The sequence below is a fragment of the Kogia breviceps genome, chromosome 8 (assembly GCF_026419965.1).
Source record: "Kogia breviceps isolate mKogBre1 chromosome 8, mKogBre1 haplotype 1, whole genome shotgun sequence".
Taxonomy (NCBI): Eukaryota; Metazoa; Chordata; class Mammalia; order Artiodactyla; family Physeteridae; genus Kogia; species Kogia breviceps.
This window is the reverse complement of record NC_081317.1, coordinates 113046071-113063323: the sequence shown is the minus strand read 5'-3', so window position 1 is coordinate 113063323 and position 17253 is coordinate 113046071. Positions and strand designations below refer to the sequence as shown.

The window sequence follows — 17253 nt, the reverse complement described above, 5'->3', positions numbered from 1 at the left end:
TTAGATGTATTCTCATTTAATGCTCAAAAAAAAAAAATTCTGATTTTAACACCTGAGGAAACTGAAAGGTTACACACGAGGTCTGATGTTAGCAAACTGATAAGAAACAGCCCTATTCAAACTGATCTGATTCCCAGTGTAAGCTCATCAGCTCACTCTTCTTTCATAACTTGTTCTTCCTTTTGTATGTCTGTATTTTATATAGTTTGTTCTTTGTATAAGCCATCTCACCTTTATTGCAAAAATGTAGAGAATCAAAGAATAACACATGAATATGTATGAATTACAATTTTGCTTTATCTTACCTACTGCCCTAGGGCACTGTCCTAGTTGACTGCTGTCTTCCTGAAGAAAGGAGACTGGACCAGTTCTGAAATTTGATGCTACATACTGCTTAAAAGTTTTTTTATTTCCTTTTAATGTGACACTAATCGTGCTCCTGAGCCACTATTCTATAGCCATGTTAACTCCCAGGATGAGGCTAAGAGAGGTCTGCGCTAAGTCCTGAAGAACAAAGGCTCAGGAGCCCAATATTCCACTAAGACCTCAGAGACAATGTCTATATTTACCTTTACAACAGGATAAGAAGTTAGATGAGTTTCCAATCAGGGCGAGAAGGGTTTCTAGACAACTAGGAAAATAATGCTTAGCGGGGAGGCCTGTACTTAAACTTTTACCAACAGCCCTAACTCAAGTAAGTGTTATTAATAATCCTACATTTACCTACACTAATTTATAGAAGTGGCAAACTGGTGACCCTTGACAGAATCTTACCTACAGACATGTTTTCTTTGAGCCTGACGTTTGAATTCACTGCCAATATTTACAATTCAGATTTCACATTTTTAAAGTATCTAGAATTCTGGTTCCACTTGAAAATTTGGGAGATTTGGGAATCCTAGTCCCACATTTCCATCCAGCAACAGGACTGAGCTAAACAATGCTGTCCCCTTTATCCTGGGCATTTATGTTTACAAATGTTTATAGAACAGCTACTCTTTCTGGCACAAGGTGTACAAAAATGGCTTACTTGGGGCTTCCCTGGTGGCGCAGTGGTTGAGAATCCGCCTGCCGATGCAGGGGACACGGGTTCGTGCCCCGGTCCGGGAAGATCCCACATGCCGCGGAGCGGCTGGGCCCGTGAGCCATGGCTGCTGAGTCTGCGCGTCCGGAGCCTGTGCTCCGCAGCGGGAGAGGCCGCAGCAGTGAGAGGCCCACCTACCGCAAAAAAAAAAAAAAAAAAAAAAATGGCTTACTTATTTCTAGAGAGAGAGGTTTTATTTTTAAAAGGACTGGATCTTGTGCATCGGCAAAACAGGCCCTTTAGCTTTCTTCTTGCTATTCCCCAAGAAATAAAATCATTACTGCTTTGTAAACATTTTTAGTGGCATATGTAGTAATAGAAAGTCAGCTTTAAGATAATGCTGTTTGGCTAAGACAAACTTATGGTTTAGTACTTAACAGTAAATGATGCTGTTTAGTAAAGAGCAAAACATAAAAAGGCATACTGTCCCATACTGAGCAAGTCTGCAAGTTACATCAGGGACCTCAGGATCTTCTAACACAGCTTTTACAGATTAAAAGACCAAAAGTAGTGGCTACCATCTGGAAAGAAATTTGAGACCCTACTTCAGTTCTTGCACCAGAATAAATTCCAGAAGGATCAAAGATTTAATTAAATAATAATAAAAAGTAAGAAAGCAAAGAGAATTTTTATAATCTTTGAGTGGGAAAGGCCTCCCAAGGCCACTAGAGGATAAATTTGCTTATATAAAAACAAATCTTTGCATGAAAACAAGCATCATAAAGTCAAAAGACAACATAGAAAAAAATATTTACAATGCAGGTCACAAAGGGTTATTTTCCTTATTTCCCACAAATTACTAATAAGACCAATGAGACAGAAAACCACGGGAAACACTAATGGCTCTTTAACATAAAAATATCCTGAATTCATAATAGGAGGGACCATTTTTTATATCTCAGAATAGCAAAGTTTGAGAATGATAATGTTGCTGAGATGAGGAAATAGACATTCATTGCTGTGCAGTATACATTAGTAAAACTTCTGAGAGCAATTTTGGCAGGTTTCAGCAAGTTAACAGCACGAGAGCAGGTTCTGGCATATACCAAGTACAGGTTTTAGCTATTATAATTAGCACAACTTTAAATGCACAAACTTATAGAATTTTTTGAAATCATACAAGGATATTCATGGCAATGCTCTTAAAGCAAAAAAACCCACAACCTTAACTATCTTTAAGGAACTGGTTAAATTGTGATCTATTCAATGGGCTACTATGCGATGGCTATTTAAGAGAAATGTGGCAGCTCTGTTGTGCTAAGAATCTAAAATGATGAGAATTAAGGGGCAGAACAACATATATAAGCCTCCTTTTGTGCAACATTGATATATATGCACATGTGACTGTTGTGCTTCAGTCTCTCTTGAAGGGTAAATTATTACATTACTGGAGTTGCCTCCTGTGAGAACCTGGTAGTTGGAAATCAAGGTTGTAAACTACCCACTATATAGCCCTTTTACATTTTATACCATCAAGATATGACTTATTTTTAAAAAGAAGAGGGTGGGGCAGGTGGTTTTCATAAACACACCCCCAAGTACTGGCTGGCCTGGGATAGAACCTGATTCTTACCCCTATTTCAGCTTTCCAACATAACCACTCCTTGAGGTCATTTAGTCCTGAAAACAAGGGTATTTTAAATTTTGATCCACACTTAGAGAAAATATCAAATATGAGGACTCCTCTCAAATGCTGAGATTATGGAACAACTCTTGATTTTTAAAAATGAGTCACTCTTAAGACATTTAAACTATATTTCATTTAAAGAACAGAATGAAAGCAAACACGAAAACTCCCAAAAAGCAAGGTGACAAGGAACCAGATAGGTCTCCTTCATGGGTCTAATTTATAGATATAGAAATCCTTAAGAAACAGACTCTATTTCAATTTTTAAACCTCCTATTTAATATCTTTTCTATGCATTAAGTACTGTTGTAAATACTTAACATTCTCATTTAATCATCAAAACACTGCGAAGTAGGTACTGACACCCTACACAGATAAAGAGAAATAAGCCCAGAGGTAAAGTCCATACAGTTAGCATTTGGTAGAGCTGTGGAACTGGGATCCAGACCTAGGTGTGTCTCTAAAACACCTTACCCCCAATTTTTTAGCATTAAGTCACCTAACACCAGGAAATATGTTTTAAATACATAAAACTAGTTTTCACTTTATGATCAGCAAAAGCCCCAAAACAATTGTGATATTAATGGAGGGCAAAATCTCTAAGAGGCCTGAAGATTCTGCTCGAGCCCATCTGCTCTGGGAATTATGCTAATACCTTACCTTCCATTTAACAAGTTTGGTTAGGTTTTCCTGTGTCAGAAATAATTCCAAGTATGGCATAAGATAGACAACCAAGGCTCCCATGGTTGGGTAATAAGAATTTTGGCGATTTTTAATACTTGACAGGTAACCAGGATTGTCAGGTTTCACGATGAAACTATCAACAAATAGGTTTCTTCTATAATCTTAGACAACAGATGGCTAACTTTCACTAATAACTCGATAACTATTTACAATAGTTATCTAAATTCCAATGCAAGCAACTGCTTCCTCAAATGAGCATTTCCTAGTAACTGCTTTCACCTGTAAATAAATATCCTGGTAAAATCTCGCCTAACTACAGTCATGGAAAATCACAACAATCTCAAAAAAGCTTTCTTGGGTTAGTTACCGAGAATTCTAGGCTTAAGACCACACTGATTTTTAAGATTTAACTCAAAATTCACTCTGGTATTCTACCCCAAACTAGATCATTATCAACAGAAAATGTAACCCTGTTCCTATTGTTTTTAAAAGTTTATGTGTTTTTAGGTATGGATTCACTGTATGAGCTCCTCTACCTCATTCTAAAAAGAAAGTTTCTCTCAAAATAAAATGTCAGCTAAAAAACATGGGACAAGTTAGCTAACAAATGAACATAAATGTCAAGAACAAACCTTGCTCATTTTATAAAACTGCATAAGTTTTTTAAGTTCATTAAATTCCACCGCTGGTTTTTAAAGAACACTTTGTAAATATGAATAATATGGGCATGTTTGACTTTTAAACAAACATTATACTAAATCAACCATGTCTGAGAACTATTAGGCAGAAAAACAAAAAAAAGTTGACATGGTTCCAGACCACGACTTTTAAAGCAAAAGCTAATTGAGCATATACGACAAAGACAATAAAAATAATATACATAATTTTATTACAAAATTTTTTTTAAAAAAACAGAATGCAACATTCTCATTCTAGAAAACCCAAAATTCACTATGGATACTAATTTCTATGAGTTTGCTGTGCTACCATACACAAGTCAAGACGTTAAACAAACCATTAAATATTCAGAAACATTCAACATCAGAAGCTTTAATATCTAACTGTATGTAGTAGCCCCTCAAAAAGCTACAACCTGCATTTTTAAAAAAGTATTTTCTCTACAAAGAATTTTATCAGCTATACAAAAATCTGTACAGTTTTTATACTGAAGCTAATATTGAGCTGCACTTGAATTCACATTCTTAGCAAAACCACTGCCTGAGCACACACGCACACCCCACACGCATCATTACAGGATGGCCGGCCATTTATTCCTCGTCTTCCTCCTCTTCCTCCTCATCCTCATCTTCTTCTTCCTCTTCCTCCTCCTCCTCATCTTCTGGTTCATTCTTCTTCTTGGAGCCTGTTGGCCTGCCAGGGCCCTTCTTTCCCGCTTCACTCTTGCCCTTGGCACGGTATGCGGCAATATCCTGAAATATGGTCAAAAAAATAAACTCGTCATCCGGTGTCATTACTCAACCATGAAAACCACCAAGCTGTAAATTGGCCAACAACCCCGATGACCGTCTAAAACTTGGTTTTGAGACCATTTGTTCTCTCCAGGCCTTAGAAAGCGAATGATGTAAAATAATAGGGGTGTATCACATTGACGTCTGTCGGTCCTTTTACTGCAGTTATCTGTTAGCGGCACGTAGCCTGTGCCCTGACTTCACATTTTAGCTACACCTACGTAAAACATTCAGCCCTCCATTCTTCTCCTCTAACAGATGCATTTTACCACAAGTACATCTGAATGCAGCAAACCTGCCAGAGGGCTACAAACACCGGTTGCGGTCCAAAGAAAGCAGGTTGCAATTAGCTTATACTCCTTAAGTGTACACCTCTCGTTAGACCTTTGCAAAGCAAAGCTGGCAAGCGTTAACACAGCACTAGGAAGTTTCCCCACTTGCTAGTGAGGGGAAACTGACCACAGCTTATACCTGTTAACATACAGCTTCTACCGACTTCTAACGCGCTCATTGAGAAAGCGGCTACCAGATTTCAACCTTGCCTCAAAAAAAATCAGACAACACACCTTTTCGTATTTCTCCTTTAGCTTCGCTGCCTTCTGTTCATAGGGTTGTTTGTCTTTGGCTGACTGCTCAGACCACATTTCACCCAGTTTTTTGGCAGTATCGCCAATGGATAAGCCAGGGTGTTCGCTCTTGATCTTTGGGCGATGTTCGGAGCAAAACAGGAAGAAGGCAGATCTGAAAGGAAGGAGCAGAGCCGTAATGACCTGAATGAAACATCATGCGGGCAATTCAGCTGACTGGAAAAACAAAACAAACCAAAAAAAAACGTACGGAGGCCTTTTAGGCGCATTGGGATCTTTTTTCTTTCCCTTCTTGTCACCTTTGGGAGGAACATAATTCTTCATCTCCCTGTCATAGCGAGCCTTGTCACTTTTGGCCATATCTTCAAACTTGGATTTTTCCTTGGCAGACATGGTCTGTGGGCATGAAAGCAGCAGTGAAAATGCAATACCGTAAACTGACATCCGTCCCCGAAAGGGCAGCGTTCTCTTCAGGGCCACATTTGCCTCCGTCGTCTTAAACTACACCAGCACCCCGAAGTCCTGTGCCTCAGACTCTGACTAAGACACTGGGGCCAGTCGGCGGCGGAGGCAAGTTCAACGTCACGGCCAGCTGCCCGCGTGAGGACCCTCGCGCTCACCTTCCATCTCTCGGAACATTTCTTGGAGAACTCGGCGAAGTTGACCGAGGAGTCGGGGTGTTTCTTCTTGTGCTCCTCCCGGCAGGTCTGCACGAAGAAGGCGTACGAGGACATCTTGCCCCGCGGCTTGTTGGGGTCGCCCTTCCCCATGATGCTGCTGCGGCGGCGGCGGCGGCACGTCCACCTGGCGGGAGAGCGCGGCGGGCGCTGGCGGGCGGGGCGGCTTCCCGCCCAAACGCCGCCGCCCCCCACCCCCCGGGCCCGCCGCCCCCGCCCGGCCCTTCCTGACAGGAAAGCCCCCGGCTTCCACGCCGCGAGCCCTGCTCCGAGCTGCCGCCTCGCACCCCGCGTTCAAAACACTCCCGAGACGGGCCCGGCCGAGCTTCCCGCCTCCGCAGTCCGGCCCCGCCGGCCCGCACCCGGATCCCGCCCGCGGGGCGAGGCCCGAGAGCCGCAGGCGCCCGGGCCGGCCGTGAGGGAAGGGGGCCGGCCGGCCACGCACCACAGGCCCGGAGCCGGCTCTTGCCTGGCGGTAGCTTTTCCTCAGAGTACCGCGCAGCGGCCGAGTCCGACAGCGACGCTGTTAGCCGCGGCTCCGGCGTTAACTGGTCTGTCGCTAACGCAATCCTCCGTCTCTTGTTTTGCAGACTTCTCCGCGCCACGGCAACTTGACGAGCCGGGCCACAGGCCACACCCTCCGCCGCTCCGATTGGCCCTGGGGATTATTCAAACTCGGAGAGGCCCCGCCCCCTCGCCACGGCGGCTTCCGAATGGCCGGTGTGTCTCCAGGCTCGTCCCCCCAGCCGCAGCCTAGCAGGTTCGGTGGGTCGCCCGGGTAGTTAACTCCTAGACCCGTTAGAACCGGTCAGGAGAGGAATGTGCTGCTCGATCCTGATTGGCGGCCGGAAGAGGGTTTGAAAAATGGCGGGCCTGGCGCTGACTGGCTGGGGAGGGCGGCGGGGGGCGTGGCTGGCCCGTGGCGAAGCCCCGCCAGATTTAAAAATACCGTGTCGCGAGTCCGCGGGCTGCTCTCCGGGATCGACGGCGCTCGGTGTGCGGGCGCTGAGGGGGCAGAAGCGGCTCGCCCCGCCGATTCCGACGGCGGCCCAGGTCCTGTTTGTCCCCTGCCCCAGCGCGGCCCACAGCCACGGCTCCCGGAGCGGTGATCGCCGCCCCGTCCGGAGAATAACAAATACGGAGGCTGAGGAGCCTGCGCTGCGGCCGCCGGCCGGCGCCGCCGGGTGTCGCTGAGGCTGGGGTAGGACCCGAGGAAGACAGGTGGCGGGGACCGGGGAGGGGCGGAGGGAGTCATTCCCGTCCCCAGCGGGGTATCGCACGCCCGCGAAGCAGGGCGCCTTCCGCCCACGGAGTCCCCGAGGGGCCACCCCTCCCTCCCCCTTTGTCCCGGCGTCAATTCCGGGGGTAAACAGGGCCGCCCGCTGTCGGCGGGGCGGGGCGGGCGGCGTCTTCCCGGTCCCGCCCCTGCATCCGGGCTCCGATCCCGGGCCACGGCCCACACCCCATCCTCCACCTCTCCCTCCACCCCTCCCCCCTCAGCCCCTCCACCTGAGCGCTGCGACGCCCCTCCCCCGCCCGAGGCCAGCCCGCTGTCACCCAGTGGTCACTGTCTGGTCCCCGCAACGAGATCGTTTTTGTATTTTGTTTTTTGGGGTTTTTTTTTGGGGGGGTGAATCAGAGAAGACTCTAAATTCTTTTATTTAGCTGTAAGCAAGTAAGAGTGCAACAGAATTTCTTTTGGTGTATGAATGCTTTTTTTTTTTTAAACCTTTTCCCCTATCAAAGATTCCCTTCGAGACTGGCGTGAAAGCTCCGCACCCCCCGTTGCATTTATGCGCCAAACTGCGCGCCGCGGCGTTTCCAGGTTCCTCCGAGCCCAGGTTCAGAATCTTCGCTTTAGTGTCTGGTGACAGCGCAGCCGAGCGACCTTAGCTTACTGCTTCCAGGCGTCACCAGCCGCCTTTCCCGGGGTAGGAGGACGTTGACTGACATTGCTATTTCTGTGTTGTGTTTAGTTTTGAGGGTTATTTTTTCCTCTTGGCCCATATGTTAACAGTGACAGTTGGTTTCAACAGATTTTAAATATTCTTTCTTTTCTCAGTAAGTTCGCTGGCATTTGTTAGACTGTGTGCTCCTATTTGGTTTGGATACGGTGATCATACTCGCTAGAATCTCAGTTCCAGCAGCACTTTTTCTAGATATACTAATCAAAAACTAGGTTTTTGCAAACGGAAATGGATGTTAGTTGCACAATATTGTGCATGTCCTCACTACCACTGAATTTTAAAATAAACTTGAAAAGTAAGGCATCAGTGATCTGTTCATTGCTATTTGAATAATGTATGATTTGTTTTTTCCATTTGAATTTTTGTGTACTTTTATAGCACGATTGTAACTGTGATCTTATTTGAGAATAGGGTCATTGCAGATGTAATTAGTTAAGATGAGGTCATACTGGAGCTGGGTAGGCCCCTAATCTCATACGATCGGTGTCCTTGTTAAAAGGGTTTGTTTGGCCATAGAGACAAGCATGGAGGTAAGATGATGTGAAAAGACACGGGGAGAGCAGGCCATCTACAGGCTAAGGAGAAGGGCCTGGAGTAGATTTTTCCCGTACAACCATCAGTAGGAGCCAACCCCACTGACACCAATTTCCATTCTTTATTCCATCACAGCAGAGAACAGGGAAACATTTCTATATTTAATCTGCATTTACCCTCCATGCCAAGACTTCACTCTGCTGTACTTCCTGATCTAAAAGTAACATTGAGATGCACAGTGAAATCATAAATGAAATAAGGCTTAAGTGAGATCTAGACAGTGGTTGGTTACAGAACTTTTTTTTTAAATGGAAACTATATTACAGAAATCTAATCCCAAAGGTTGTTCAGAAAAAATGGATTAAATATACAAGAGGCCTAGTTCTCTATTATGAATTACTTGGTATATTCATTATGTCATGACTAATATGACTTTATCAGAAAACTGAAATGTCCTATGAAGAGGTAGTACTAAAGGTGTTTCTCATTGTGCCACTAATCCTGTTAACGGTTCTAAATGGGAAAATAAGACTGTATTTCTAAAGAAAAAAAAAAAAAGGTTGTACTCAACTTTAAAGCCATTTCTTTTCAGAAACATATCAATTTCATATATTCTAAAACTAATTTTCCAAATTTATTTTTATTAGAATACTACATTTTCCTAAAAGATGATAAAGGGGAAAGTGTTTATGTTTCTCATAAAAAATGTATAAATTAAAATCCAACAAGGGCTGTGATTTTGAACAGTACACTTAACATTTCTAGATTTTTGATTGACAAACTGTAAAATGACATTGGGGGGATAATCTCTAAGTTTTATGATTCTATAATTCTGCAAATATGTGATCATAATGTGAGGAAATATTTTAATTTTAGCAGTTGTTAGGAGGTCAAGAGATTATAATTAAAATTTAAAAGATAAATAATTTGTTTCAAAGAAATCCTTTGGTTATAAGTACCAATAAGTGTGAGCCCAGTTACTTCAAAACAGTATTTAATGCAGTAAGAGTTTTATAGCTACTCAAATGTAATAAACTATATAGAACAAACTTTAGATTACACACTATTGCTCAGTCATCTTCGTCTTCTAGTAAAATGATCTTACCAGGCAGGGTTTTTTCCCCCCTAGGTGATACCAATATATCGCTTTATTTGCCAAACTTTGCCTGAGTTCAGCATCTCACAAACTGTAACAGCATAGATATTTAGCAATAAATTAATTATGAGCTAAGATCAAAGCTGTTTCCAAAGTAGTTCCCCTATCCTATAAGTATAAATAGCTGTTCTGTAGATAAACTGGAATTTATCTACAGAAATGTCAACCTGGCAGGATTGTGTAGAAATAATCTGGGTTGTGCTACCTATTGAAATTCATATCATTTATTCAGTCAGTTATCCTAAATATTTGTACTTTTCATGATCATCAAATCATACTGGAAAACCATGAGGGGAAGAAAATATATACATTTTTTTGTAACCTCCCCTCATACACACAAAGCAGTAAATGATAAGTTCTCAATAATTATTACTATTGATTGATTAACTCATATAGTTAGTCAAAATTAAGTATACTTTCTGTAAGGTAAGTTGCATATAAAATTATTATTATTCTCTCGAGCTGCATAGTTAGTGTAAAAAATGGAAAGCTGTTAATTGCTCTGCACACATATTAGTTTCTGAAAGATGAATCTTACATTGGAGTTTAATATTTTCAAGTTGTTTGAAAGGCAGAGGAGAAGGAAAAGCATACTCAAGCCGTTATCACATGGGCACAGCCATTTGTGAGTAGACCACTGGTTATGAGGCCTAACTGTTAAGAGTCACATTAGTGATGCAGCTCAACAGTAAATTTTTGAAGAAATGAAAATGAAGGTAAAGAAAAAACAAAAGCCTCTTGTTCTTCTGCTGGCATTTTCAACAAAAAATGATAAGAAAACGAAGGTATTTTGTTTTTCTTCAAAAAAAACCCACAACTATTATTTTTGTGAATCAGTGTGAACTAAATGTCCACCGAAAGAGTAGAAATGAATCAGAGACCACCAAGACCTAAAGCAAAAGCGCATGTGACAATGTCTAAGGATCAGGAATGAGCCAGATGTGAACTGGGTCTTACTAAGACTTCACAACACAGCCTGGATACATACAGCTCAGTCCCTCATTGGATTGAGATAATCAGTCCCTTATCCTTCTACCTATTAGAGGGGTTGGTTCTGCCCTACAGAGGAAAGGTCAAATCCTCTCTAGTAGAAGATGTCATCTGGAGCAAATCATAATAAAAAATGTGAAAACTAAAGACAGAAAACATCTTAGGAACCAGAGGAAAAAGACAGTAAATTTTTAAAAGCAACAATAGGGCTTCCCTGGTGGCGCAGTGGTTGAGAATCCGCCTGCCGATGCAGGGGACACGGGTTCGTGCCCCGGTCCGGGAAGATCCCACATGCCGCAGAGCGGCTGGGCCCGTGAGCCGTGGCCGCTGAGCCTACGCGTCCGGAGCCTGTGCTCTGCAATGGGAGAGGTCACAACAGTGAGAGGCCCGCATACCGGAAAAAATAAATAAATAAATAAATAAATAAATAAAAAGCAACAATAAGCCTGAATGCTGACTCTTCAACAGAACTGTGAAATCCAGAAGACCATAGAAGGACATCCTTAAATTCCTAAAGAAAAAAACCAAACTGCTAACCTCAAATTCTATACCCAGGGAAAAAGCTTTCAAGAATTCAGGCAAGGGCTTCCCTGGTGGCGCAGTGGTTGAGAGTCCGCCTGCCGATGCAGGAAACAAGGGTTCGTGCCCCGGTCCGGGAAGATCCCACATGCCGCAGAGCGGCTGGGCCCGTGAGCCATGGCCGCTGAGCCTGCGCGTCCGGAGCCTGTGCTCCGCAACGGGAGAGGCCACAACAGTGAGAGGCTCACGTACCGGGAAAAAAAAAAAAAAAGAGTTAAGGCAAAATAAAGATGTTTTCAGACAAGTAAAGCCGAGCATTCATTCCCTCAGTCCTGCTTAAGGAAAATGATCCTAAATCCTCAGGAGGAGAAAAAGAACACAGGCAAGGGTAATTATGTAAATTATTTGTTTAAAACAGTATAATAATGTCTTGTGCATTTTTATAACATGTAGAAGTAGATTCTAAGAAGAGATAGGACAAATAAATGGAGTTAAATTGTAAGCATCTTTTGTTGTTCAGAAAATGATAAAAGTAATCAATGGTATTAAGCCGTAATATGCCTAGCATGATGTATGTACTTTGATTGGGGTCCTAGTTACCCAGGTATGTGTATATATACACTTATATACATACACATGTAGGTATGTGCATGTGCAAAAATTCATCCTCCTGTATGTAGGATACCAGGTCTTGAATAAGTCTATGCTTAAAAAGCCAATGACTATTGGCTACTAAGCATATGAAAATATGTTTAACATCATTAATCATTAGGAAAATGCAAATTAAACCCACAGCAAGATAGCATCTCGCCCCCACTGGGATGGCTATAATCAAAAAGAAAATAGCAAGTGTTGGTGAAGATGTGGAAAAATTGGGGAACACTCATGCATCACTGATGGGAATATAAAATAGTACAGTCACTATGGAAAACAGTTTGGCAGTTTCTCAAGATTTAAACATATTTACCCAGCAATTCCACTCCTAGGATCTTCCCAAGAGGAAGGAAAACCTATGTCCACAAAAATAACTTGCATATGAATGTTTATAGCAGCCTTACTTGTAATAGCCCAAAGCTATAAACAATCCCGATGTCCTTTAACTGATGAATAAACAAACAAAAGTGGTGTATCCATACAGTGGAATACTATTCATCAGTAAAAAAGAATCAAGGGGGAAAAGGGACAAACACTGATAAAAGCTATAACATAGATGAACCCTTAAAATCATTGTGCTAAGTCAAGCAAGACACAAAAGACAACATATTGTATGATTCCATCTATATGAAATTTCTAGAAAAGGCAAACATATGTATAGACAGAAAACTAAAGAGTGATGCCCTAGGGCTGGAGGTGGGAGCCTGGCTGACAGCACAGAGGCACAGCAGAACTTTTTTCAGGTGATGGAAATATTCTGGAACTGGCTTGTGATGATGTTGCACAACTGTATAGATTAACTGAAAATCACGGAACTGTACACTTATAATGGGTAAGTTTGTGATATGTAAAATATGCCTCAGTAAAGCTTTTTTTTTTTTAAGGCCAATGACTTATTTTTCCGCTTGCAGAGTGCTTAATCCAAGATAGTCAAGAACAATTTAAACTTTAACAATAAGAGCCGCAGAATACAGTATGAAAATAGAGGCATCATTTGAGAGGCAGTGAATACTACTCTTCTATTTTAGGAAACAGTAGTTAAGAGAGTCAGCAGCTATTGAATTGTAGAATAGCATTGTTAATTTGGCCCATATTTAGCTGAATATCTATTTCATACAGGAGGAAAATAATTCTCCTGTAATTTTTTTTGAAAATAATTTTTTGTCTACTTTTTTGTAGGTGTTTCCAGTTAAAGTAAATTTGTGATACATTAATGCTGTGCTGATCTTATATCTAGCCAATGACAGTTTTAAGTTTGGTAATGACTAAAAATTGTAAATTCTGGTGTAAATACTCATAAGGGTGAAATATTTACAACTTTGCCCCCTAAATAATTTTGATTCTATGCTTAGTAGTTTGATGGTATTTAAAAATATGTTTGCAAACAATATGAGATTTTTCAGACGTACTTTAAAAAATATCCATCTAAATTCAAAGTCTAGAATTCTAATTAGACTAAAACAATGCACTCATGCAGAGTTGAAGATTGGACTGATTAGCAAAGAAGAAAGAGTATTTACTCTGTGCCTAGTAGGACAAGCTGAAAGTTAAAAGGACAATAAAAATTGAACTGATCTTACTTTGTGGAAAACTGTCATTCTAGGAGTTTCTGTAACCAGTTCTCTGGACAATGATCCCACCTTTGTACAGACACAGCAGTACTCTGTCTATTCAATAACCTCTAAGCCTGTCTCATTCCCACAGTTTTTTGGGGTTTTTTTTTTTGAGTGGGGGCTGGCAGGATGAGGGTTGGTCTGAAGGATCTTAGGAATGGAGTGAATGTAACATAGAACCTGAGTCTGCTTTCCCTGCTGAGTAGGAAATCAAAAGAAAGTCTATTCTCAAAAATCAAAAACAGAAGTCAGTGAGGTAACTCCACACAAATGTGAAATACTCTTAATGTGGATAAGATTTAACCAAAAATCTGTATTTCTCAATCTTTTCTCCTGCACAAGATCCCTGGCATCCTACTTTCATGAGTCTGGATTCATTTTCAGGTTCTAACGCCAATCTTCCAGTGCCAGTGCTTCTTCCCAACCTGCACACCCCTCTCACCACTGCAGCTTCCTAAAATACAGTCGCTTCATAAAAACCTTAAACCTGCGTGCCTCCAAAATGTCTGTATTACGTCTAAAGCAAGTGAGAGAAAAAGACACTGTAAAAACACACGTGCTGATTTATGACACAAGAGATGAGCCAAGGAGAAGATAGAAGACGCAGGGGGTGATTGTGACAAGCAGTAATGATAAGGGCGGATCCTGGGCCAGGTTGCTCAAAGTGGTAGCTGTATATACAGAGGGACATTAGGTTTTATAAAATTTATGGCTAATGCCATATGTATTCAACGATAGAATGTGATACACGATACCATTTATTTAACAAACATAGTGTCTGCTGTGTGCCAGCCACTGTTCTAAGTGCTCTAAAAATATCTAATCCTCTTAAAGCCAATGAGATAGAAATACTAGTGTTATCTTCACTTTTACAGAGGAAGTCACTGAGGCAAAGAGAATTAGTTACTTGCCTGAGGTCACAGTATCAGCCAGTATCCAGTCAGGAAAAGAAAAGCCACTTTGGGTATTTCAGAAGGAATGTTATTACCTCTATTTTTGACGGAATCCCTACAGGACTGGAGGAGCAAAAGGGAGAGAGAGAGAGTCACTATCCAGAGGGTACTGCGATAAAAGCCAGGATAAAAGCCAGCATCCCTGCCCTTGGGACACAAAACAGAAAGCCGTGTCATCCAAAACCCACAAATATGTGCTTCTGAGGTTTTGGCGTTACTAGAACTATCTCTGCTAGCTGCTTTGCAGGAAGCCAGCAGCCTTGGGGGACCCCCGTTCCTGGAGCCATCATAGAGGAGCACAGTGCTGCCGAGGCTGCTGGAGCCCGAAGAAAGGAGGAGTGCCTTCCACCCTCTTCCTGCCCACTGATCTCCTGTCAGCAGAACCGAACTGGTGACCTCCTGGCAGGTGAGTCTGGGACATGTCCTTTAGGGTTCTAGAATCTAGAGGAGAGAGTAGAGAGAAAGGAACTGAGAGACAACAGACAACCTGCACAGTCAAACAACTGGCAAGTGGCCAAGCTTGAATCTCAAGCAGTCTGGTTCCCGAGTCCCTGCTCTCAGCTACTATGCTGTGCTATGGCACTAGGATGTACTGTAACAAGAGTATTTCATACATTTTAAATTAACATCTGATCATAAATGTCAATCAGCAGCAAAGAAATTGTAGGACTTGTATACATTAAATATTCCACAACTATTTAGCAAGTTCCTACTTTGTGCCAGGCACTGTTCTACTAGAATGTGCCAGGCACTGTTCTACTAGAAATACATTGAAAGGGAGGGGGAAAAAAAGAACAGAAAAGAGGGAAGAGAGCTCCTTTCTCCCTATTTCAGATTGAACAAAATTCTCTGGGAAAGATTCCAGCTGGCTTGGCTTGAATCATGGGCCCACCCACTGGACCAAGCACTTTAGCTGCTGGGTGGGTATTGGGGAAATAACCTAGTGGAAATGCCCTTTATAATCCTGAGACAAGGATTTGAGTGCAGGTAGTTAATCTGGAGGATTCAGGAAACACCAGTAGGATGTGGGGAAGTGAGACAAAGAAGGGAAGGCAGTAAATAAAGGGCGCCTTATTAAGCCAGCTGCCATTGGTAATGCCTGGAGCATAATCCCACGGGAAAACTGGGAAATGGTATGAAACACATGCCTCAAAGTTACCTACCTGAGGGGCAAGAGAGCTGGGGTATCTGTACAACCTGTCAGACCCTGTCAGTCATTAGGTGAGAGCTGCTGAGACAAGAGCCTGATAATTCCCTGCACTTCCGAATTGCCCTGACCCCAGGGACAGGTCTGCCTTCCAGTCTTGGGAGAAAGCCCTCGGGCAAAGATACTGATACTGGTAGCAGGAAAGCAGCCTGAGGAATTGAAGTGGTGAAGGCCAGAGAGTTACCCTCGAGGATCTGAAGGGTCTACTGCACTTAATTTCTTCATCAGATAAAAATTTCCTCTACACAGAGTTGTTAGGATTTCAAAGGAAATAATGCCTAGAAAGAGTTTTATGAAGTAGAAAGTCTAATACAAACAATTATTGTTTGGAAGTTTCTTGAAGGTAAGGAATGTGTATCATGTTTTATATCTCTCCTAGGACCTTGCACAGTGCTGTATATATGTCATAGGCTCAAATATTCACCGAGTGAATTTGTCAATTAATAACTGAACATATTCCTTTTAGGTTTACAAAAGGTGGACTTAATTTTAAACTGTCATTAAGATCAATAACTTCTGAAAGAATTTTTCATGTTTCAAGAGTTTTAAGTAACGTGGTCTTGTTCTAGTCCTTCTATTATTCTTCTTAAATCTAGACAGTGGTAGATAACTCTATTAATCACCTACCCAATAATCATTCTCCCGTTCCTTCTTTTAAAAAATACCTTGATTATAATAAATAGGGTATTCATAGATTGTTGCTGGTTCAAGTCAATCATGAGAATGCTACTCTGAACAGCATGGGGGAAAGTCAGGAAAATCACAGGTACCAACCCTGACACTGATGAACTCCTGAGGCATCACCAGTCTTCTATTACTTCAGAAAAATAAACGCCCAACAATACTGTTAAGCAGGTATTCTGTTTTATGCAGGCAGTGATTCATAACTTTTTAAATAACTTATTTCCCCTCTTTTTGCATAGCAATCCCAGGACAAGTCTTTTTTTTTTTTTTTTTTTTTTTTTTTTTTTTTTTTGCGGTACGCGGGCCTCTCACCGTTGTGGCCTCTCCCGTTGCAGAGCACAGGCTCCGGACGCGCAGGCGCAGCGGCCATGGCTCACGGGCCCAGCCGCTCCGCGTCACGTGGGATCTTCCCGGACCGGGGCACGAACCCACGTCCCCTGCATCGGCAGGCGGACTCTCAACCACTGCGCCACCAGGGAAGCCCAAGTCATTTTATTTCTGGAGTAAATTATTTAAGATAGTAACTTATCAGGACACACAGATGAGCAAGCAGTAAGCGTAGCCACACTAGTCGTAATCCTTCTGCGTTCCCCTCTAAGGCAAGCTCACGGGATTCCCCGCAACTCTCTTCCTGTGCTCTCACTGCAGTATTCACTTTGATATTTTAAAACTTACATCTCAAGAAGCTCAGCAGGGCTTTGTCACAGAAAGTGGTAGCGAGATGATGACCTTTCAGTTACCAGTTAATGTAGCATAATTAGTCACCATGGTCTCCTCCGCCCAGCTTCTTGCCTTGGCTCAGCCACATTCAAAACATACATTCTCTGTTCTCCCGCCAGGATATATTT

The 17253-nt window shown here is 42.4% G+C and overlaps 1 protein-coding gene across 2 annotated transcripts; it reads right to left on the bottom strand.

The window, feature by feature from the left end:
- Positions 1-1696: 1696 nt before the first annotated feature.
- HMGB2 (high mobility group box 2) lies at positions 1697-7443 on the bottom strand. Of its 2 annotated transcripts, none has more exons than XM_059071081.2 (5): positions 6598-7443; positions 6072-6255; positions 5702-5847; positions 5431-5605; positions 1697-4825 (listed from the first exon to the last, which is right to left on the bottom strand). In XM_059071081.2, exons 2-5 carry the CDS (start codon positions 6219-6221, stop codon positions 4664-4666), a joined length of 633 nt encoding a protein of 210 aa, XP_058927064.1. In that variant the 5' UTR covers positions 6222-6255; positions 6598-7443; the 3' UTR covers positions 1697-4663. The 2 variants fall into 2 exon arrangements, with proteins under 2 accessions (XP_058927064.1, XP_058927063.1); XM_059071080.2 differs by having other exon boundaries at positions 1698-4825; positions 6574-6720.
- Positions 7444-17253: the final 9810 nt, after the last annotated feature.

Coding starts and splice junctions, on each gene's coding strand:
- HMGB2 (XM_059071081.2), bottom strand. CDS start 6,221: ATGGGGAAGGGCGACCCCAACAAGCCGCGGGGCAAGATGTCCTCGTAC. Junction 5,606..5,701: donor AATGCGCCTAAAAGGCCTCC/GTACGTTTTTTT, acceptor CCTTCCTTTCAG/ATCTGCCTTCTTCCTGTTTT. Junction 4,826..5,430: donor TAAAGGAGAAATACGAAAAG/GTGTGTTGTCTG, acceptor ACCATATTTCAG/GATATTGCCGCATACCGTGC.